Genomic DNA, 20408 nt, shown 5'->3' on the forward strand with positions numbered 1-20408 from the left:
GACCGCGACCACGATCCCGACTACGGTGTCCGCGAATCGCTATGGTGGTGTTCAATACGACGGAGTCGAATGACATGATCATCGCGACGGACGATGGGCCACTGGTGTACAACTTGGGCAACATTGCGTGGGTGCTCGTGGCGTCGGGTCTGGTGTTCCTGATGATCCCTGGCGTGGGCTTCTTCTATTCGGGTCTGCTGCGGCGCAAGAACGCGCTCACTGTGCTGATCCTCACGATGATGGTCTCGGCGGTGGCGTCGTTTGAGTGGTTTTTCTGGGGCTTTTCCCTCTCGTTCAGCGAGACGGGCGGGCGCTTTATCGGCAACCTGGACAACTTTGGCCTTATTAATGTCGATATTAATGAGTCTACGGGTGGCGACAAGCTCCCGCAGCTCGTCTACTGCCTCTTCCAGATGATGTTTGCCGCGCTTACGCCGGCGATCGCGTGCGGCGCCTTTGCGGACCGCGCGCGTATCGGCCCGGTGCTGATTTTCTTCTTCTGCTGGTGCACGATTGTGTACAATCCTCTTGCATACTGGACATGGAACAGCAACGGGTGGGGCTACCGCCTCGGCGGCATCGACTTTGCGGGCGGCACGCCCGTGCACATCAGCGCGGGCACCGCCGCGTTGGTCATCTCCATATACCTCGGGCGCCGCCACGGGTATGGTACTGAGGCGCTCGCGTACCGCCCCCACAATGTTCCGCATGTGATTCTCGGCACGACGCTGCTCTGGTTCGGCTGGTTCGGCTTCAACGGCGGCTCAGGCATCGGCGCGAACCTGCGTGCCGCGCAGGCCATCATCGTCACGCACGTCGCGGCCTGTGTCGGTGGCCTCACGTGGATGCTGTGGGACTACCGCCTTGAGAAGAAGTGGTCGGCCGTGGGCTTCTGCTCCGGCGCCATCTCGGGCCTCGTCGCGATTACGCCCGCGTCCGGATACGTCGGCACGCCGTCCGCGCTCGTGTTTGGCGTGCTGGGCGCCACGGCGTGCAACTTTGCAACGGGCCTCAAGAACCTGCTAGGCTACGACGACGCGCTCGATATCTTTGCGGCGCACGCGATCGGCGGTATCACGGGCAACCTCCTGACGGCCCTGTTCGCCGATGGTCGCGTCGCCAGCTTTGACGGCAGCGATCCCTCAGACGGCTCCGGCTGGATCAACCACCACTACATCCAGCTCGGCTACCAGCTCGCAGACTCGGCCTCGGGCTTTGGGTGGTCATTTGTCCTGTCATTCGTGCTCCTGTTCCTGATTGATCATATTCCTTTCTGCCACTTCCGCGTGGACGAGAAAGACGAGCTGATCGGCACCGACATTGCTCAGGTCGGCGAGGAGGCGTATGCGATCCCCCACTACGCCCACCGGGAGGCGCACCAGCCCGTGGATCTCGAGATGGGCGAGCGTCCGTGGGAAATGCGCCATACGCAGGACACGGACGGTGCGTCTCCAGAAAAGGCGCAAGTCTCTGCGTAACTGCCTAACTAGCGACGGCGCCGGTGAACGGCGCACATTCGCACGGGAACCATGCTAGATAGGGAGCCGCCGGCGCGGCTCGCATGTAAAGTACAACGACGAGATCGGACCTGCTGCCTGCTCGGGTCATATCACGTGATAGCCCTCGGCCCCGCCCGACCGTGGCGGACTCCACTCGTGTACAGCGCCTTGCCCGCGACACATCGGCGCTGCTGGCTGCCATGTCGCTGCAGAACCTGTCCAAGTCGGCTGTCCGTGTGGGAAAGAACTATTTGAAGGGATACACGGACACACAGATCAAAGTGCGTGATGCAACGTCGAACGATCCTTGGGGCCCGAGCGGGACGCAGATGGCCGAGCTTGCCCAGCTGAGCCACAATCCGTATGTGCTAGCCACTGACCGCAGGACGGACTTTATCGAGATGATGGAGATTCTCGACAAGCGCCTAAATGACAAGGGCAAAAACTGGCGCCACGTCTTCAAGGCCTTATCAGTGCTCGACTACCTGCTGCACGCGGGCAGCGAGAGTGTGTGGAACTACTTCCACGACAACATCTACATTGTCAAGACGCTCAAGGAGTTTCAGTACATTGACGATGCGAGCGTTGACCAGGGCATCAATGTGCGCCAAAAAGCCAAGGACATTACGGCGCTGCTTCTGGATGAGGCCAAAATGCGCCAGCGGCGGCGCCAGCGCTATGATTCTGAGACGCAGGGCGATCCCGACGACTTTTCCGACGAGGCCGGGCGCCGCCGCCGGCAGCAGCAGCAGAGCCGGCAGACCGCCGAGGACCGCGAGCTCGAGCAAGCGCTCGAAGAGTCGCGCCGTATGGCAGCAGAGGAGGACGAGCGTCGGCGCCGCAACGCACAGCACGACGCGGATATGGAGCGCGCACTGGCCCTTTCGCGCGAGGAGGAGGAGAAGCGCAAAAAGAAGGACAATCTGATCAACCTGGACCAGGAGTCCGAGCCGGCGTACGGTGCGCTCCAGCCGCAGTACACGTCTTTCCTCCCGGTGCAGGCGACAGGCTTCAACCCCTTTTTCCAGGCGCAGATGCAGCAGCAAGAAATGCTGCAGCAGCAGTACCTGCAGCAGCAGGAGTACCAGCGGCAGATGGCACTGCAGCAAGCCGCGCAGCAGTACCAGTACATGATGACGCAGCAGCCGCAGCCGCTCGTACCGCAGCCGACGAGCTTCGGCTCGAACAACCCGTGGCTGCAGGCGAGCGCGCCAACACCGGCCGCGGCACCTGAGCCAGCGCCCATGCCCGCGCCTACGCCTGCGCCTGCACCTGCGCCCGCACCCGCGCCGACCGATACCCTGATCAACCTCGATGGCCCCGAGGAGCCGGAGCCGGCCCCTATGCCCCGTGGCCCGCCGCGCGTCAAGCTGAGCGATAAGCACGCCGAGCTGGATCGTCTTCTGGCGTCCGGTGACGGTATCGATACGTTTGGCAACACAGGCGATATGCGACTGGGCCACAGTGCCATGCGGCTGAACCCGATGATGCAGCAGCGCACGGGGCAAGCTGCCGCGCTGGGGCAGACCGCGTTTGATTCGCCCAAGCCGGTGTCGAATCCGTTTGCGATGTAGTTGTATATACGACTAAAGGGGCTGCACCCAGAACGAGAGGGCAATAACAGAGTAGAGCGCAATGAGCAGGGCGCCCTCGAGGTAGTTGCTCTTGCCGTCCTGGATGAGGCTGTTGACGAGGATGACCGAGATGACCAGCGTGATGGTCTCAAAGTCGTGGAAGTAGAGCGACAGCGGCTGACCGACGATCCACCCCACAATAACCAGCACAGGCACCATGCCCAAGCAGATCTGCACCGAGGAGCCGATCGCGACGCTGAGCGCAATCTCCATCTTGTTCCTCGCAGCCATGAACACGGACGTGACATGCTCCGCGGCATTTCCGACGATCGGCAGGAGAATCGTACCGATAAAGACCTTCGAGATTTGGTAGTTGTTCGCCACATCGTCGATCGCCGAGACAAGGTAGTCCGCGTTGAACGAGGTAACCAGCGTGATAAGCAGCAGCGCCGCAATGGCCGAGCGCGGCGACATCTCTTCGGTCTCCTCCTCCTCCACCTCTTCGGCCTCGTACAGGAACGAGTGCGTACGCAGCTGGAAGACGAGGTAGCCGATGTAGATGGCCAGCAGGATCACCGCCGTGCCGCGCGAAATGAACAGAATGCCGCCCATCGCGTCAAAGTCCGGCTCCGCATCCATAGGACGTTTGAACGCATTCAGGACCATGTCCTTAGCGCCACCGCCTCGCAGGGCACCCCAGTAGGCAGCCGGGAGGACCATGGTGAAGCAGCCGAGCGTCATAATCGAGCCGGAGGCCTGCGCGGCCGTTTGCGCGAATGAGTTTTCTGGCTGGAAAAGGCCGCCTGCAAAGAAGCTAAAGCCGAGGACGAGGAGCAGGTTCGACAGGATCGAGCCCGCCAGCGACATCTGCACAATGCGCAGCTGGCCTTGCAGCAGAGCGACCACACCGACAATCAGCTCGACAGCGTTGCCGAACGTGGCGTTCAAAAGGCCGCCGAGCGTGGAACCGAGACGCAGCGACACCTGCTCCGTCGCATCGCCCAGCAGCTTGGCCAGTGGGATAATCGCCAGAAAGTTGAGCGTAAACACGGCGAGTGAGCCCCAGTGCAGCCACTCGGCCAGCAGGCCTAGCGGCACAAACACCAGGAACACATTGATCTTGGACGAGAATAGCAGCCACTTGAACGACTCAATAGTCGTCTTGCTCGAGGCACCCTGGCCCGAAGGCAACAGGGGCTGCGCTTCCGACGCTGCGCGCGACGAAGACATGACGTGAAGCGCGGGATGCGCCGGACAAAGACGGGGTTTCTATCACGTGATCCTATTAGGCCCCCGCCAGCTCGACGATGAGGCGGAACACGGCGTCAAAGAAGAGAAAGGGGTTCGGCACATCGCGCTGTAGTGCGCCTGCCGCGGGCGCGGGTGCAGTGCCATCGCCGGTTGTGGGCACGAGGGCGTAGCCTACATGCCGAAAGTCGACGAGGTAGGAGTGGGCATCCGCCTTGTACAGCTGCAGGTCCAGGCGGATCTTGTGGTGGTACAGCATGCACTGGGTCTGCGCGTAGAAGATGTCCTCGTTGAGAGCATCCAGCACCTGCTGCCGCTCGTTTGTGGTCATCTGGTCGAGTCCGCGCGCAATCGGCGGCAGAGGCGTCTTGGGACACCACTCCATGCCGAGCGCCTCCATCGTGCGGTAGAGCACCAGCATAATCTCCATCGGGTGGCTTCGGCTGCGGATACCAAAGTGCCACTGCGAGCGCGCACGCCGTCCGCTCGGCTTGCCATGCGCACTACCTCTCTCCGCCCCGGCCGGCGCCAGCGTCGGCGGCACAGAGGGGGACGGCGCTTCGCCCTCGCCCGACGCGCGGCGCATGGGGTATAGGGCGCGCTGCGCGGCGGGCAGACTGGTCTCGAGGACGGCGAGGTGCACGTGTCGGCGCATGTACGAGTTCTGGAGCGTGAGCGTCTCGCCGGCGTCGTCGAGAATCGGGTCGTCGACCATATCGAAGCTCGCATACTCCTCGTCGACGTCCGACATGGTCGACGACGCATCCGTCTCGTCGTCTGACACATCGCTCTCGTCCAGGCCAGGGTCGTCGAGGTCTGAGCCCTCGATCGCCTCGTCTTCCACGGAGGCGATCAGCTCGCTCACGCGCGTCTTCAAATCGTCGTCCATGGCTTTACGCGACGCAGTCGACGGCCGTCGCGAGCGGGGGGTATGGTCCGTATGCGTCAGGTCCGTTGTGGCGCCGGAGCGCTTGATCAGCGCATGGTAGTGCATGGGAGAGGTGCCGACGGTCGGCAGCGACGGCCGCGTCGACGCACGGCGCACGCGCGGCCGGCTGGGCGCGACGTCGCCGCCGTCGGTGCTCGTGGACGGCGACTGCGAGAGGCTCGTGGCACTCGAGGGGGCGTCGTCGCCGAGCTCGAGCTCGCGCAAGAGGCCCGTCGCCATGGCGAGCGTCTCGTGGTAGTCCTGACAGAGGTGGTACGCGACTTTGATCTGGTTCGTACCGGAGGCGCGCAGCATATCGAGCACCTGGCCGCGCGAGAGGCCCTCGACCTTGCCCATGAGCTCCTCGAGCACGTAGGAATCGATGACGCCGAGATCCGGCGACACCATCGCCGGGTCAGGCGCAGCCTGTGCCGACGTCGACGGGGCGTGTAGGAACGGGTGGCTGCTAAGCGTGTCGTCCATGACAGGCGCGGCAGTGAGCTGAAACTGCTTGTCCTCGACGCTCGGCGTGACGGGGAACGGCCGCAGGTACGAGGGGAGATCGATGTTGAACCACGGGAGCTGCCGGATCTCGGGGATCGTGATGCGCTTCACGGGGTCAACGACGAGCATGCGCGAAAGCAGCTCCTTGGTCTCAGACGACAGGTGCGATGGCAGCGTATAGATGCCCTCTGGGGGGTGAGTAAAGAACACGTACTGTTGATCTTGGTAAAGAGCGACGGGACGTAGTCGTCGTCGAACGGCAGGCGACCACACAGCATGACGTAGAGGATCACGCCACAGCTCCATACGTCGACCTCGGGGCCCGAATACAGGCGGCCGGAGATGACCTCGGGCGCCGCATAGTTCGGGCTCCCGCAGCTCGTCTTGAGAAAGTCGCCGTCGGCCATGAAGTTGGACAGGCCAAAGTCGGCAATCTTGACGTTGTAGAACTCGTCGAGCAGGAGGTTCTCCGGCTTGAGGTCACGGTGCGCGACTTTGTGCCTGTGGCACAGGTCCGTCGCGGCAATGATCTGCTGGAAAAAGCGCCGCGCCTCGCTCTCGGGCAGGCGACCGTGCTCGACAATGTACTGGAACAGCTCGCCAGCCGCGTACTCCATGACCATGATAATGTCCGAGGGCGTCGTGATGACCTCGTACAGCTTGATGATGTGGGGGTGGCGCAGCAGGCGCAGGAACTGGATCTCCTTCTTGATGCGCCCGCCGATGTCCATCGACGAAATCTTGCGCTTGTTGATGATCTTGACCGCGACGCGGTGACCGGTGAGCGCATGCGTCGCCAGCTTGACCTTGCCGAACGTGCCCGAGCCAAGCGTCTGGTGCAGCACATAGTGCCCGATCATCTTGGGCTCCTTGCCACTGCGGTGGTGCGTGCCATGCGTCTTGTGGTGGTGATGCGAGTGGTGATGCGAGTGGACGTGGTGCGTGTGATCGCGGCGCGCTGTGCGCCGCGACACTGCTGCAGCGCTGCTGTGGCGGCTACCGCCACTATCACTGCCGCCCGCGTGCTCCGTCATGCGCTCTCGCCACGCAGCCCGCTGCAGCGACGGCGTGACGACTCTCGCAGCCGAGCGCCGGCCCAAGGGACCTGAGTCACGTGAAAACTACGGGAGTCCTGTGCGCTGCGTCTCATGCCAAGCGCGCACGGGGCGCGTCGCCTCGAGGCGCAGCGCCTCGAGGAGGGTGCGGCGTTGCACAGTCTGGGGACGGCCTGTGCGCTGCGCAAGCTGCGCGAGCGCATGCCACGCCTCCGGCACGTCCCACCCGTGGCCAAGCGTCGCGGTGCGCAGCAGGCCTTCCGCGAGGCCCACGGTCGATAGCGCCTCGTCCGTGCGCCACTGGAACGCCGGCGACACGTCCGGCAGCGCGAGCGGCATGTCGGCAGAGCCGAGCGAGCGACTCGCACTCGCACGTGCACGCGCCTCGGCACTCGCCATGCTCACTGGCCCTTGCGCGTCGACGAGCGCGAGCTCCATCAGCGCGTTTGCATTCTCCGGCGCCGCTGCCACGGCCGACAGGGTGCCGGCATGCGACGCACGCAGCGGGAGCTCCTCGGACGCGTCCAGCAGCACACGCGCCAGGTGCACACTCGCAGCGACATGGTCCGTTTCACACGCGAGCGCCTTGTAGAGGCACGTGATAGCCGACTCCACCGGCGGCGCCGCGGCGCGGCACCACAGCGCCAGCTGGACCCACACGTCCGCCCAGCGCGTGTCGAGCTGCTCGGCCTCGGCGATGGCGCTGCGCGCCTGCACGAGGTCGTCGCCGCGGCGGAACGTGGCGGCACTCTGAAGCCAGAGGCTCTGTAGGAGGCGCGTAGCCACACGCACACGGAACGCGAGGCGCGCCTCGGCCGGCGACGCGGCGAGCGCCGCGGCGGGCGGCTGCACGAACTCGGGCGCCTGCGCCGTCATGTCGCTCGGGGCCATGCGCGTGGTGGACAGAGGCGCCACATGCACCTGGTATGCCGTAAAGAGGTCGCGCTGGTCCTCGAGCGCGCTCGGCACGCCCTCGGTCAGCTCAACGAGCGTGTTGTGCGTCATGAGCAGGCGCACATAGGTGCAGGCCCGCTCGAACGGCGTCGGCTCGTAGTCCAGCGACACCAGCCGCGTTCGTAAGGACGTCGACGGCCGCGGCGCCTCGCCGGCGGGCAGCATGTCCGCCTCATCGTCCGCCTCGATGCGCGAGAGTGCCTCGGCCGCGAGGCGCCGCGCTCCGGCAAAGTCCTTCTGTGCCGTGAGGAGCAGCACAAGCAGGTGCCACGCCTCGATCCATGCAGGCTCCAGTTCAATCGCCCGGCGCACCGCGGCCGTGGCCGCATCCACATGGCGCGCGAGTGCATGCACATAGCCGAGCGCCCAGAACGACTCGGCCGCCTGGTCATCGAGCGACACGGCCTCCTCGAGCGCCTGCTGCGCCTCGACCAGGTACGCCGAGCGCTCCGCTGGCAGCGCCGCCGGCACCAGCGATGCCCGCACCTCGGCACCCACACGCCACACACGCGCGGCCACCGTAGACGGCACCGCAGCGTGCGCGTCCTGCACGAGCGCGAGCAAGGCTTCTGTGAGTGAGAGTGCGTCCTTGGGCTGGCGCAGGTACCGCAGATGCACCATCGCACCGAGCAGGAGCGTGTCAATGTACTCGAGCGGCCCGTCCACGGCCCGCAAAGCCGACGTGTCGCGCTGCGCGGGACGGCCGCTCGCCTCCCACGTGGTGTCGACGAGCGAGCGGTACTTGTCCACGAGGGCGCCCGCCTCCGCGTACGCCTCGGCGGCGACGAGCATGTGCACGAGGAGGCGCAGGACCGTCATAGAGCGGAACGTGATGCGTGTGAAGCCATACAACAGCTGCACGACGTCGTCCGCACCCTGCACATCGTGCGCGCCGTCCAGGCGCCAGCTCTCGACAAGCTGCTCAGCGAGGCGCTCCGCCTGCGCATTAGACTCGTTTGCGTGGGGAAACGACGGCGTCGACTGCAGGAGCTGTGCTGCACTTGTCTTGAGCTTGGCATACTCGGCTGACCAGGACGGCGGTGCAGCACCGAGGGCCGCCGCGCCGTGGGGGCGGCGTGTCGAGGTCGTGCGGGGGCCCGTCGCATCAGGGGCACGCACGGTGCCCGGCGCCAGCGCGCCGACCGAGCCGCGCTGCTGGTTGAGCAGATCGGCATGCAGCGAGCGCAGCACGTTGCGCTGCGTCAGGCAGAACCAGGAGGGCCAGCGCGTCTCGTGCGCCTGGTACACACGCAGGGCCTCGACACCGGCTTCGGTGCCGCGCAGGCGCAGCGTGAGGAGCGCTGAGCGGTACAGCGCCGTCTCGGCCCAGCGCTCCATCTCATCGACAAAGGGCATGGTGCGTGCGACCGCTGCGCCGCTGCGCATGCGCTCGTGCAGGCGGATGGCGTAGCTGTACGCCTGGAGCGCCCCGCTCAGGTCGGCGCGGGAGCGCTCCTGCGCCATGCCGTGCAGGACGGCGCCCATCATCGCGAGCGCGACGTGGTGCTCAGTGGCCGGGGTGCCGGCGCTGGGGTCCATCTGCAGGAGGTGTGTCTGCGTGACAAGCTGCGTCACCTCCTCATCGCGACCTAGCAGGAAGAGGCCCAAGGCCGAGAGTGCCACGCACGCCGTGGCATCGTACGAATCGCCGGCCGTGGCGCGCGCGAGCGACTGCAGCTCGGCGACGAGGTCCTGCACCTGCTTCGCGGACGCGTCGCTCGCGTCCATGACGGGGGGCAGGGCGGCGCCGCTGGGGCCGTCGTTGGCGTGCGATGCATCGCGGAAGCCCTGTGCACGGAGAAAGGTGGACATGTAGCGCTGCATGTCGTGCTCGATAGTCGCGATGCGCGCGGTCGTGAGCGACTGGGGGTTGTGCTTGCTGAACTTGCGAAGCAGGGTATGAAAGGCGTCCGCGGAGGCGCCGCCGGGTCCCTGGGGCCCAGCGTCGCGATCGGCCGGTGCTTCGTGTGCAGGGTCCGTGTGCCAGAACGCGAGACCACGGAGGCGTGCATTGTGCAGCTCGCGGGCATAGTGGGGCCCTTTGTTGGCCTTGAACATCCGGAGACGGCCTCGACGTGTGGAGCGCAGGCGCCGGCGGTCGGCCCGTGCCGTGGCGGCCTCCACGTGATGGAAGTCTCGGCAGGCGGTCGGCGCGATGTGGGGGTCAGGACCAGGCGGCTCGACACAGTCGGCCAGCAACCAATCAAACTATACGCTACAGGGCCAGGCCTTACATTTCGTCCTCGTACACTTCCTCGCCCTCGTACCCGTCGTACTCCTCGAGGTCGTCGTCGGCGGTGGCCTCCTGGTACTGCTGGTATTCGCTGATGAGGTCGGCCAGGTTCGACTCGGCCTCGGTAAACTCCATCTCGTCCATACCCTCGCCGGTGTACCAGTGGAGGAAAGCCTTGCGGCGGAACATGGCCTGGAACTGGTGCGACACACGCTTGAACAGCTCCTGGATCGCCGTGTTGTTGCCGATGAAGGTGACGGACATCTTCAGGCCGCGCGGCGCGATGTCACAGTGCGCGGTCTGCACATTGTTCGGGATCCACTCGACGAAGTACGACGAGTTCTTGGTCTGCACGGCCTGCATCTGCTCCTCGACCTCCTTCATAGAGAGCTTGCCGCGGAAGTACGCCGCCACAGTGAGGTAGCGACCCATGCGGGGGTCCGACGCGGCCATCATGTTCTTCGCATCAAACATCTGCGAGGTGAGCTCCGGCACCGTGACCGCGCGGTACTGCTGGCTGCCCTGGGCGGTGAGCGGCGCAAAGCCGACCATGAAAAAGTGCAGGCGGGGGAACGGCACCATGTTCACCGCGAGCTTGCGCAGGTCCGAGTTCAGCTGGCCGGGGAAGCGCAGGCACGTCGTGATACCGGACATGACGAGCGACACGAGCTGGTTCAGGTCATCGTAGTTGGGTGTCTTGAGCTTCAGCGTGCGGAAGCAAATGTCGTACAGAGCCTCGTTGTCGATACAGAACGTCTCGTCCGAGTTCTCCACGAGCTGGTGCACCGAGAGCGTGGCGTTGTATGGCTCCACGACCGTGTCCGACACCTTGGGCGACGGCATCACCGAGAACGTCGCCATCATGCGGTCAGGGTACTCCTCGCGGATCTTGGAAATGAGCAGCGTGCCCATACCCGCACCCGTGCCGCCACCCAGCGAGTGTGTGATCTGGAAGCCCTGCAGCATGTCACAGTTCTCTGCCTCCTTGCGGACGACGTCCATGACCGAGTCGACAAGCTCAGCGCCCTCGGTGTAGTGGCCCTTGGCCCAGTTGTTGCCCGCGCCGCTCTGGCCAAACACAAAGTTGTCGGGGCGGAACAGGCTGCCGAGCGCGCTCGAGCGGATCGAGTCCATTGTGCCAGGCTCCAGATCCACGAGCACCGCGCGCGGCACGTACTTGTTGTCCGCAGCCTCGTTGTAGTACACGTTGATCCGCTCCAGCTGCAGCGGCGACGTGCCCACATAGTTACCGCTTCCATCGATGCCATGCTCGTCAGAGAGCACCTCCCAGAACTTGGTACCGACCTGGTTACCGCACTGGCCGGTCTGCAGATGCACAATCTCACGCATGATTCACCGTTCACGAGTCGATCGCGGACGAGGGACAAGCGCCGGTTCCGCGCCCACCCGGGCTGACGCGCACCACACACGCCTCCATCGCCACGCGTCCACGCGTAGATCACGTGTCTATGTTCGCTACACGTAGGCCTCGGTGAGCGCAATGCCCTCCTTGACGAGCTCGAGGCGGATCGGCTCGGTCGTGTCGAACGAGTACGGCGCGACGATGCCGACCTTCTTGATGGCCGGGTGGCCCTCGAGTAGCAGCTTGGTCGTCACCGCGCACGGCAGACCCACCAGCTTCGCCATCGACGTCCAGCCGTTCGGCGCACCATAGTCGAGCAGCGTCGAGGTGAGCGTCTTCGTCTCGCCGTCCTTGGTCAGGATGCGGAACTTGTGCTGCAGCATGACCATGTCGCGCTCGCTCGGGCCGTACGCACACTTGCCCTCCAGGTTCACGCACAGCGTGTCCAGGAGGTTGCCCTCGCCGTTCGCGCGCTGCTCAGGCAGGCCGCCCACTTCCACGGGCGCCGCGCTGAACAGGCCGAGCCAGCGCAGGCCGCGCAGCACACGGTCCGCCTCGTCGTCGTCCTTGAATGCGCAGCGCGCGAGCACGGCCGCGACCAGGGACGCCTCGTCCGTCTTCTCCGTGCCGACCAGACGCGCCGTCAGCTGCGCCCACGTAAGGCCGGGCGTCGCGAGCCACGACTGCGCCGTCTCGTCGAGGAAGCCGAGGCGCACAAGCGCGAGCACAAACTCGGGGAAGCCCTGGTAGCGCAGCGTGCCGCGAATGCACTCCTCCGCCTCGGGGATGCCGTACCACTTGCGGAACGGCGTCGAGTCGCGGTTAGGGTACGCGACAAACGCAAACGAGGGCATAATGTAGTACGGCTTGGCCGACGCCATCAGGTCCAGGCCACTCACGCTCTTCATCTCGTTGTCCTGGATGAACTGGGCCGTGTTGCGCAGCGCCAGCAGCACACCACGCGACGACCATGAGAACTTGTAGCCCAGGGGGTTCGTCGCGGCCTCAGGCGCCGGCAGGCCACCACAGTACGACAGGAACGACTTGACCTGGCCGCCCGCGTCGTGGATCTCCTTGATCGCCTTGACCGCGTACAGGTGGTCCAGACCCGGGTCCAGACCAATCTCGTTGAACACGGTGATGCCCGCCGCCTTGATCTCCGGCTCCAGCGCGCGGATCGCGTCAGACACGTACGAGGTCGTGACGACATCCTTCTTGTGCTCGCACGCGGCCTTGATCACATTCACATGGTAGATGTACGGGACCAGCGAGATGACCAGGTCGTGCTGCTGCACCGCCTGGCTCAGCGAGGCCGGGTCCCTCACGTCGACCTGCATCGTCTGCGCGCGCGGGAACTTCTCGCCCAGCTTGGTCGCGTTGCGCGACGAGCCGATCGTCACACTGTACTCGGGCGTGCGCAGCAGGTACTCGACGGCGGGACCAGCGACGTAGCCCGAGCCCAGCACAAGCACCTTCTTCGGCTCGCGCGCATGCACCGACTCCCCGGTGCCGGTGGCCACGACGGGGCCCGGCGCAGGCTCGCCGCGCGCCACGACGCGGTGCGCAAACTCGGGCAGCACGAACGCGGCGCGGTGGATGTCGTTGTTGTAGTAGCGGCAGTTCGGCACGGTGCGCAGCGGCTCACGCACGTTGCGCTGCGCGTCCAGCGAGCACACGACAAACCCGATCTGGCCGCAGGGGTAGGTGGGGATCAGCGTGTACGCATAGTCTGCGACCGGGAACAGCTCGCGCGTCGACTGCGTGAGCTGGCGGATGAGGCCGAGGTGCAGCCACACGCTCTCGGCCTGCGTCGAGATGTGGCCGCCGGGGCGCAGGGCCTCGCGCAGCAGCTCAAAGTACGACTTTTGGAAGAGCACCTCCGCGGGGCCGTCGGGGTCCGACGAGTCGGTGATGATCACGTCAAAGGCGCCCTTGTTCTTGGGGTCCTTGAGGAACGCAAAGCCATCGCCGATGATCACCGTCGACTTGGGGTGGTCGAGGCCCTCGGCCATCTTGGGCAGGTACGTCTTGGAGACGCGCGGCACCGCCTCGTCAATGTCGCACAGCACGGCCTCTTCCACGCTGTCGTGCTTCACGATCTCACGCAGCACACCGCCGTCGCCGCCGCCGATCACAAGCACACGGCGCGGGTTCGGGTGCGAGTTGATCGGGAGGTGCGCAATCATCTCCTGGTACGAGAACTCGTCGCGCTCCGTGCACTGGATCGCACCGTCGAGCACCAGCACGTTGCCGTACGTCTCGCTCTCAAACACGAGCACGTCCTGGAACTGGCTCTGCTCGGTGTGCAGGATGCGGCGCACCTTGAGGCTCATGGCCTGGCCGGGCCACTGGCGGCTCACCTCGTGGAACCAGCCGTCGACAATGAGGGGGTGCGATAGGACGGTGCTCATCGTGGCAATACGGAGCGCAGCGCTCCGCCGCGGGCGCAAAAGGGCCCTTTTGCACGTGATGCCAGCCCCGCCCCGCCCCGCCGCTTGCGACGCGTCGACGATGGACGACGCGGCGGGCACCAAGAAGCGCGCTCGCAAGTCGGACGCGGCGCCGGCGGACCTGGCGTCCGCGCCTGCGAGCCCCGGACCGGGTGGCGCGGACGATGTGCTGGACGAGGTCGACGACGAGCTCGTCGATTGGAACACACAGAAAAAGAGCAAGAAGCGCAAGGGCGACGCTGCGCGGGGCAGCACGCGCGAGCGGTCTGGCTCGGCGCGAGCGCCGAGTGCCGACGCACTGCGCCGCTCCGTCTCGCGCGTAGACACCGACGCGGACACCCGCAAGGACGATGCGAGTGAGCAGGACGACGATGACGCCGAGTCTGAGGGCGCCGAGGGCGATGCGCTCGCCGAGGACGAGTTTACGCGGCAGCAGACCATCTATGCCACGCAGCAGCGGAACATGGGGTACGTCGCATGGCTCACACAGTCTTCTCTCGCACCTCATGGACGAGGAGCAGCTCGAGCGGCACATGGCATCGCGCCGCGGCACGCTGAACAAGGGCAGTGTGCGCAAGGTACGGCACGACACTCACCGCAGCTCGTGAATCATGTGCTGTCGCAGTCCGTGAACCAGCATATCGTCATGGCGGCCAGCGGTGTCGGCAAAGTGTTTGTCGGCGAGATGGTCGAGCAGGCACGCGCCGTGCAGCGCGAGCGCCGCGAGAGCGGCCCCATCCAGCCCGTGCATCTGTACGAGGCGTACCGGCGCTACAAGCTCGCACAGGAACGCCCAGGGCACTACCCGCCAGGCCTCTCGAGCGGGGCGCCGGGCCTGGGGCGTCCCCGCCGCCTCTTTTAGCTAGATACCAACTAGAGCGGTCCAAACGACTGCGCGAGAAACTCGCGCACGCGCTTCTGCTCGAGACCGCCCACACCGTCCATCTCCTCAGGCAGCACGCCGTCGGCGTTGGGGCGCTGGCGGTCCGCACCGCCTACATCGATCAGGACCGCCGCGGTCTGCGCGTGCGCCGAGTCGATCGCGAGGTGCAGCGGCGTGTTGCCGAGACGGTCGGCAGGGCTGCGTGAGTACATTCGACGTACTTGACACGCGTCTTTGCATGCGCCTGCCCATCGAGGCGCGGCGGCGGGCGCAGCAGGAGGCGCACAATCGCGTCATGGCCAGCCGAAGCGGCGCGGTGGCTGGGTGAGTGGCGCCGACGTACATGGGCCGCTGCTTGGCGCCATCGAGCGCATTCACGTCCGCGCCATGCTCCAGGAGCTCACGCACAATATCTGCGTGGTTCTTGCTGCTCGCATAGTGCAGCGCAGTAATGTGCTTGTGGTTGCCAGCATGCACATCCGCGCCCCTGGCGTCAGCGCACGATACGTACCGCTGGAGCAGCGTCTGCACGATGCGGCGCGCCCCCGACGACGACGCGATCATCAGGGGCGTCCATCCGCTTGCATCCGGCGCATTGACGTCCACGTCGCCCGCGCCCAGCAGCGCATCGACAATCTCGCGCTTCTCGTCGCTCGTCACAGCCCAATGGAGCGGCTGGCGGCCGTCTGCATCTGCGCGTGTGAGGCTCGCACGCCCCTCGTCCGTATGCAGGAGCTCCTGCACGCGACTCAGGTGCCCATCGAGGCACGCCTGGTGCAGCGGATGGTCCTGCGACATGATCGCGGACCGACGCGTGGCGTCCTCCACAAGGGCAGCTACGTGAGGATGTAGATGGCCATGATCAGGCACGCTATAGAGCAGTAGGGCGACAGTCGTTCGCCTGGGTAAGCATGCCAGCGTACCTATGCGTGCTGCCTTGAAGAACACGCCAAAGACACTGCGTGAGCGGTGCGTGACGTACCCCTTCTTGTTTCGGTCCACGAGCGCCGGCGCCGCCGCACGCACGTACGTGCACGTACAGATGAGCAGGAGGACCACGAGCAGCAGCGACTGAAAGTGGAAGAGCGCAGACTCACGTTAGCGCGTCGCACGTACCATGGGGCGCGGTGTGGGCGGTCGACAGCAACCACGTGGGAGGTGGAGTCGTGGCGTGATGCAGCAGCGCCGCCACTTGACCGACATGAGCGACGCGCCGCCGCTCGGCACGACGGATCTGCGCCGCTGGCGCCTGCGCGTCTCGGACGGAGGACGCCATGTGTGGCACTACCTGGAGACCGACGAGGAGGTCGATGCATGGCCCCAGACACAGGAGGACAAGTACTGGCTCGGCCTCGACATGGTACGTGCGCTGCTCTCACGCTAGGACGTGCCGACGCTCCCGCGCGCTGCGACGCCCATGGAGGCCGCACGCCATGGCCTAGAGTTCTACCGGCACCTGCAGTCGAGCGACGGACACTTTGCGGGCGAGTACGGCGGCCCCATGTTCCTCCTCCCCGGCCTGGTGATCGGCATGTATGTGACGCAGACGCCCATCCCCGAGCCGTGGCGCATCGAGATTGCGCGCTACCTGTGGAACCGGCGCCACCCCGTCGACGGCGGCTGGGGTATCCACATCGAGGGCCACTCGACCGTGTTTGGCACCGCGCTCAACTACACGGTCCTGCGCCTCGTGGGCGTGCCGGCGACGCACCCCATGATGGTGCAAGCGCGCGCGACGCTGCACCGCCTCGGCGGTGCAACGGCCATTCCCAGCTGGGGCAAGCTGTGGCTCGCGGTGCTCAACGTGTACGACTGGGACGGCCTCCATCCCATCCCGCCGGAGCTGTGGCTCCTCCCCGACTGGGTGCCCATCCACCCGTGGCGCTGGTGGGTCCACACACGCATGGTGTACCTGCCGATGGGCTACCTGTACGCGCGGCGCTTTGCAGCGCCCCTCGATCCGCTGGTCGCTGCGCTGCGCACCGAGCTGTACACGGAGCCGTACGCGCAGATCAAGTGGCCTGCGCAGCGGAACCATGTGGCCCAGGCGGATCTCTATGCGCCCCACACCCGCACCGTCGACGCGCTGTTCTACGTGCTGGGGCACTACGAGCGCGTGCATGTGCCGTGGCTGCGCCGCGCCGGCATGCAGCGCGCGTACGAGCTCATTGTCAAGGAGGACATCAACACAAGCCACCAGTGCCTGGGGCCCGTGAACAAAATGCTCAACATGATTGTGCGCTGGCTCGTCGATGGGCCGGACAGCGAGGCCATGGCCCTGCACCGCGAGAAGCTCAAGGACTTTGCGTGGATGAGCCGCGAGGGCCTTATGATGACGGGCACGAACGGCAGCCAGCTGTGGGACACGTCGTTCATGGCACAGGCCCTCTGTGAGTCGGGCCTCTCGCGCGACCCTGCGTTCCACGACGTGGGCGCGCACCTCCTGCAGTGGCTCGACGCGTGCCAGATCCGCGAGAACCCGCGCTTCTACCGCTCCGCGTACCGCTTCGCGACCAAGGGCGCGTGGCCCTTCAGCACGCGCGAGCAGGGCTACACCGTGAGCGACTGTACCGCCGAGGGCCTCAAGGGCGTGCTGATGCTCCAGGAGGCAAGCGGCGCGAACTTTGGGCGCCCCGTCGACGCGCGTCGCCTGCACGACACGATCGACCTGCTGCTCACGATGCAGAACGCGAACGGCGGCTACGCCTCGTACGAGACGATCAATGGGCCTGCGCTCACCGAGTGGCTCAATCCCGCCGAGGTATTTGGCAACATCATGGTCGAGTACGCCTACCCCGAGTGCACGACGTCGGTCGTGTCAGGCCTGCGCATGTTCCAAAAGTACGACAGCTACCGCAGCGCAGACATTGACGCTGTCGTGGAGCGCGCTGTGCAGTACATCCTCGGCGCACAGCGCCCCGATGGCTCGTGGTACGGCTCGTGGGCCATTTGCTTCACGTATGCGGCCATGTTTGCACTCGAGAGTCTCCAGCACGCGGGGCTCACGTACGCGAACAGCGAGCCGGTGCGCCGCGCCTGTGCCTTCCTCCTCGCCAAGCAGCGCGACGACGGCGGCTGGGGCGAGAGCTACAAGTCGTGCGAGACGCACGAGTACGTCCAGTCGCCGTCGCAGGTCGTGCAGACGGCGTGGGCCGTCATTGCCCTGCTGCACGCCCGGTACCCCGATCGGGCGCCGATCGAGCGCGCCGTCGCCCTGATCATGGCGCGCCAGCGCCCGGATGGCTCGTGGGCCCAGGAACAGATCGAGGGCATCTTCAACCAGTACGTATGTGGCGCTGACACAGCAACTGTGCGTGTACCATACTGACCCAGGCGCGATCTCGTACCCCAACTACAAGTTCAGCTTCACGATCTGGGCGCTCGGCAAGGCCGCCCGCGCTTTGGCAGCGCCAGCGCGTCCATAGACATCGGCAAGTGGAGGTCCTCGGATCGCATGAACGCGACCTGCCTGGCGCGCGCCAGGGCGTCGTTGTCGTCTGTAGCGGGCGTTGCGCGGGCCCTGCGCGAGGCGGGGCGCGAGGCGCATGCGTGCTGGAACGAGGCGCGCTGGGTCCTGGACGATGTGCGGCGGCAGCACCGCGTCCCTGCGCACGCCGCTCTTCCGCCGCGCGCGACGCAGCAGGTCGCCGATATGCTCGCGCGCCTCGCTCGCGACGAGCCGATCGCCTATGTGCTGGGCACACAGCCGTTTGGGCCTATTGACGTGCAGGTGCGCGCGCCCGTGCTCATTCCTCGGCCGGAAACGGAGTCGTGGGCGCTGCGCGTCGCTGCCCAGCTCGAGGCGAGTTTGCGCCGCGTGCCGCGCCCCATGCACATCGTCGACCTGTGCGCGGGCACCGGGTGCGTGGGCCTCGTCCTGGCGCATGCGCTGCGTCATGTCAGCGACGCGCGCGTGACACTGGCCGATCATGACCCCGACGCCCTCGCGCTGTGTGTGGCGAATCGCGCGCGTGCCCCCTGCGACTCTACGCGCGTGGCTGTGCAGGCGCTGGACGTCTGGGACGCCACGGCCGCTGCCCAGCTCGGCGCGTACGACCTGCTCGTGTGTAATCCGCCGTACATCGCCGCACACGAACACGCCACGCTCGACGCATCGGTGCGTGCGTACGAGTCGCGCCGTGCGCTCGTGGGCGACACGCCGAACACGGACGGGCTCGACTACTACAGGCGGCTCGCTGAGCTGCTTCCCCGGGGCTATGTGCGTCCTACACGCGATCCCGCCCTGCCGTTCGCTGTGCTCGAGGTCGGCGCCGGCCAGGCGCCGGCCGTCGTGCGCCTCATGCGCGAGGCGGGGGCCGGCATGTTCACGACCGAGACGTGGGCCGACGAGGCGGGGTGGCAGCGCGTCGTGGCGCTCTACACAGCTGAATAGTAGTAGTACTCGTCGACCAGAGACAGGTACTCGCCGATGATGCTGCTCAGCAGCCCGACGATGCGGCGGTTCTCGGTGCTGGCAACAAACTGCGCCACCTTGGGGCGTGTCCAGCCATACCACATCGGGCCACGCAGCAGGTACCACCATAGAGAGCGGTCGCGCGAGCTCCATTCGTCGCCCTCGACAGCGCTGATCGGCTTCAGCGAGGGGTACCGCGGCTGACCACGCAGGGTGCTCGCGAGCCAGTCGAGGAACGAGTTTTCCACGCCGAGCATCGTGAGCAGCAGCGAGACGGACGATGGCGGCGGCGGCACCGCGGCTGCCCCCTTGCCGCGCGGCACAAGGGCGTGCCGCCGCAGCAGGCGCGCGAGCAGCTCGAGCGCGAGCGAGACGGAAAATGGGCGCGCGTCGCGCGCGCCATAGTGCCGCAGCATCAGCACATAGAGCACCGGACGCAAGATCCATACGCTCTCCGCCAGGCGGCCCAGCTTGTTGGAAAAGGCACGGACGAGCAGCGGCGGCGGCGATACATCCTGCTCCGTGAGGGTCTGCGAGAGCAGCTGCTCGTACACGTCCTGGCCCGCCATGGCCGCGAGCGAGCGGCGCACGCAGCCCGTGCGTGCACCGCGCCACGAGAGGGCCACACGTGTGTGCTGCGCCTTTTCGAGCAGTGCCGGATCAAACTCGCGCTGCGGCAGCGGCGGCGCTACCACTGGACGCTGCTGCGAGGCATGGACGAGCGAAAAGCGCGCCCATGCCTTGACGACCTCGATCGCCACAACCACGTCCCAGGCGCGCTGCCTGCCCAGCTGCCGGCGCGCCAGCATCTCGGCGAGCAGCTGCATCGCTTCGATGACCATCAGCAGCGTAGCAGCCCGCCGGTACCGCGCGCTGGCAGTGCGCCAGTACGCCGTGTAGCGCGCATGCAGCGACATTTTCGGGACGTCGGCACCCAGCGGCGCCGTCGCTGGCGCTCCGACACCTGCCTTGGATGCATGGCGCCCCGCGTGGGCGTACACGATCTGGCACAGCACCGAGTCGTGGTACATGCTGAGCACCTGCACAGCCGTATAGATCGCCTCACCGGCAAGCTCCGCATCCTTGAAGCGGCCCGGCAGGATATAGGTGATGCTACGCAGAGACGACTCAACGGCCGTGATCTGCGATGCATTCGATAGGAGAAAGGCCTCGTACGCCTTCCACACCGACGGCATGGCGGCGCAGCAGTTCGTCGTGCCGGCGTCGCGGGTGGCTTCCACGTGATGTCTCCACACGGGCGGGGGCGGTGCGTGCGCCCCACTGCCGCCCAACAGCGGAGCCG

General features: G+C 66.1%; 9 protein-coding genes across 9 annotated transcripts; 3 read left to right on the forward strand and 6 right to left on the reverse strand.

The window, feature by feature from the left end:
- Positions 1 to 41: 41 nt before the first annotated feature.
- Positions 42 to 1478, forward strand: MSY001_2433 (uncharacterized protein; the record flags this gene model as incomplete). Its single annotated transcript, XM_018884285.1, has 1 exon — positions 42 to 1478. The coding sequence occupies one exon, from the start codon at positions 42 to 44 to the stop codon at positions 1476 to 1478; it is 1437 nt and encodes a 478-aa protein (XP_018740960.1).
- A 221-nt stretch (positions 1479 to 1699) lies between these two features.
- MSY001_2434 (uncharacterized protein) lies at positions 1700 to 3036 on the forward strand (the record flags this gene model as incomplete). Its single annotated transcript, XM_018884286.1, has 2 exons — positions 1700 to 2963; positions 2993 to 3036. 2 exons carry the CDS (start codon positions 1700 to 1702, stop codon positions 3034 to 3036), a joined length of 1308 nt encoding a protein of 435 aa, XP_018740961.1.
- Positions 3037 to 3085: 49 nt separating this feature from the next.
- On the reverse strand, positions 3086 to 5882 carry MSY001_2435 (uncharacterized protein; the record flags this gene model as incomplete). The annotated part of the gene is made up of 2 exons (XM_018884288.1): positions 3086 to 4342; positions 4425 to 5882. 2 exons carry the CDS (start codon positions 5880 to 5882, stop codon positions 3086 to 3088), a joined length of 2715 nt encoding a protein of 904 aa, XP_018740962.1.
- Positions 5883 to 6874: 992 nt separating this feature from the next.
- MSY001_2436 (uncharacterized protein) lies at positions 6875 to 9820 on the reverse strand (the record flags this gene model as incomplete). The annotated part of the gene is made up of 1 exon (XM_018884289.1): positions 6875 to 9820. One exon carries the CDS (start codon positions 9818 to 9820, stop codon positions 6875 to 6877), a length of 2946 nt encoding a protein of 981 aa, XP_018740963.1.
- Positions 9821 to 9992: 172 nt separating this feature from the next.
- MSY001_2437 (uncharacterized protein) lies at positions 9993 to 11345 on the reverse strand (the record flags this gene model as incomplete). Its single annotated transcript, XM_018884290.1, has 1 exon — positions 9993 to 11345. One exon carries the CDS (start codon positions 11343 to 11345, stop codon positions 9993 to 9995), a length of 1353 nt encoding a protein of 450 aa, XP_018740964.1.
- Positions 11346 to 11471: 126 nt separating this feature from the next.
- On the reverse strand, positions 11472 to 13769 carry MSY001_2438 (uncharacterized protein; the record flags this gene model as incomplete). Its single annotated transcript, XM_018884291.1, has 1 exon — positions 11472 to 13769. One exon carries the CDS (start codon positions 13767 to 13769, stop codon positions 11472 to 11474), a length of 2298 nt encoding a protein of 765 aa, XP_018740965.1.
- A 912-nt stretch (positions 13770 to 14681) lies between these two features.
- MSY001_2439 (uncharacterized protein) lies at positions 14682 to 15489 on the reverse strand (the record flags this gene model as incomplete). Its single annotated transcript, XM_018884292.1, has 2 exons — positions 14682 to 14889; positions 14978 to 15489. 2 exons carry the CDS (start codon positions 15487 to 15489, stop codon positions 14682 to 14684), a joined length of 720 nt encoding a protein of 239 aa, XP_018740966.1.
- A 376-nt stretch (positions 15490 to 15865) lies between these two features.
- Positions 15866 to 18019, forward strand: MSY001_2440 (uncharacterized protein; the record flags this gene model as incomplete). Its single annotated transcript, XM_018884293.1, has 2 exons — positions 15866 to 16051; positions 16076 to 18019. 2 exons carry the CDS (start codon positions 15866 to 15868, stop codon positions 18017 to 18019), a joined length of 2130 nt encoding a protein of 709 aa, XP_018740967.1.
- Positions 18020 to 19068: 1049 nt separating this feature from the next.
- On the reverse strand, positions 19069 to 20301 carry MSY001_2441 (uncharacterized protein; the record flags this gene model as incomplete). The annotated part of the gene is made up of 2 exons (XM_018884294.1): positions 19069 to 19276; positions 19301 to 20301. 2 exons carry the CDS (start codon positions 20299 to 20301, stop codon positions 19069 to 19071), a joined length of 1209 nt encoding a protein of 402 aa, XP_018740968.1.
- Between the last annotated feature and the right edge of the window lie 107 nt (positions 20302 to 20408).

This window comes from Malassezia sympodialis, genomic scaffold (assembly GCF_000349305.1).
Source record: "Malassezia sympodialis ATCC 42132 genomic scaffold, msy_sf_11, whole genome shotgun sequence".
In the NCBI taxonomy this organism is placed as follows: Eukaryota; Fungi; Basidiomycota; class Malasseziomycetes; order Malasseziales; family Malasseziaceae; genus Malassezia; species Malassezia sympodialis.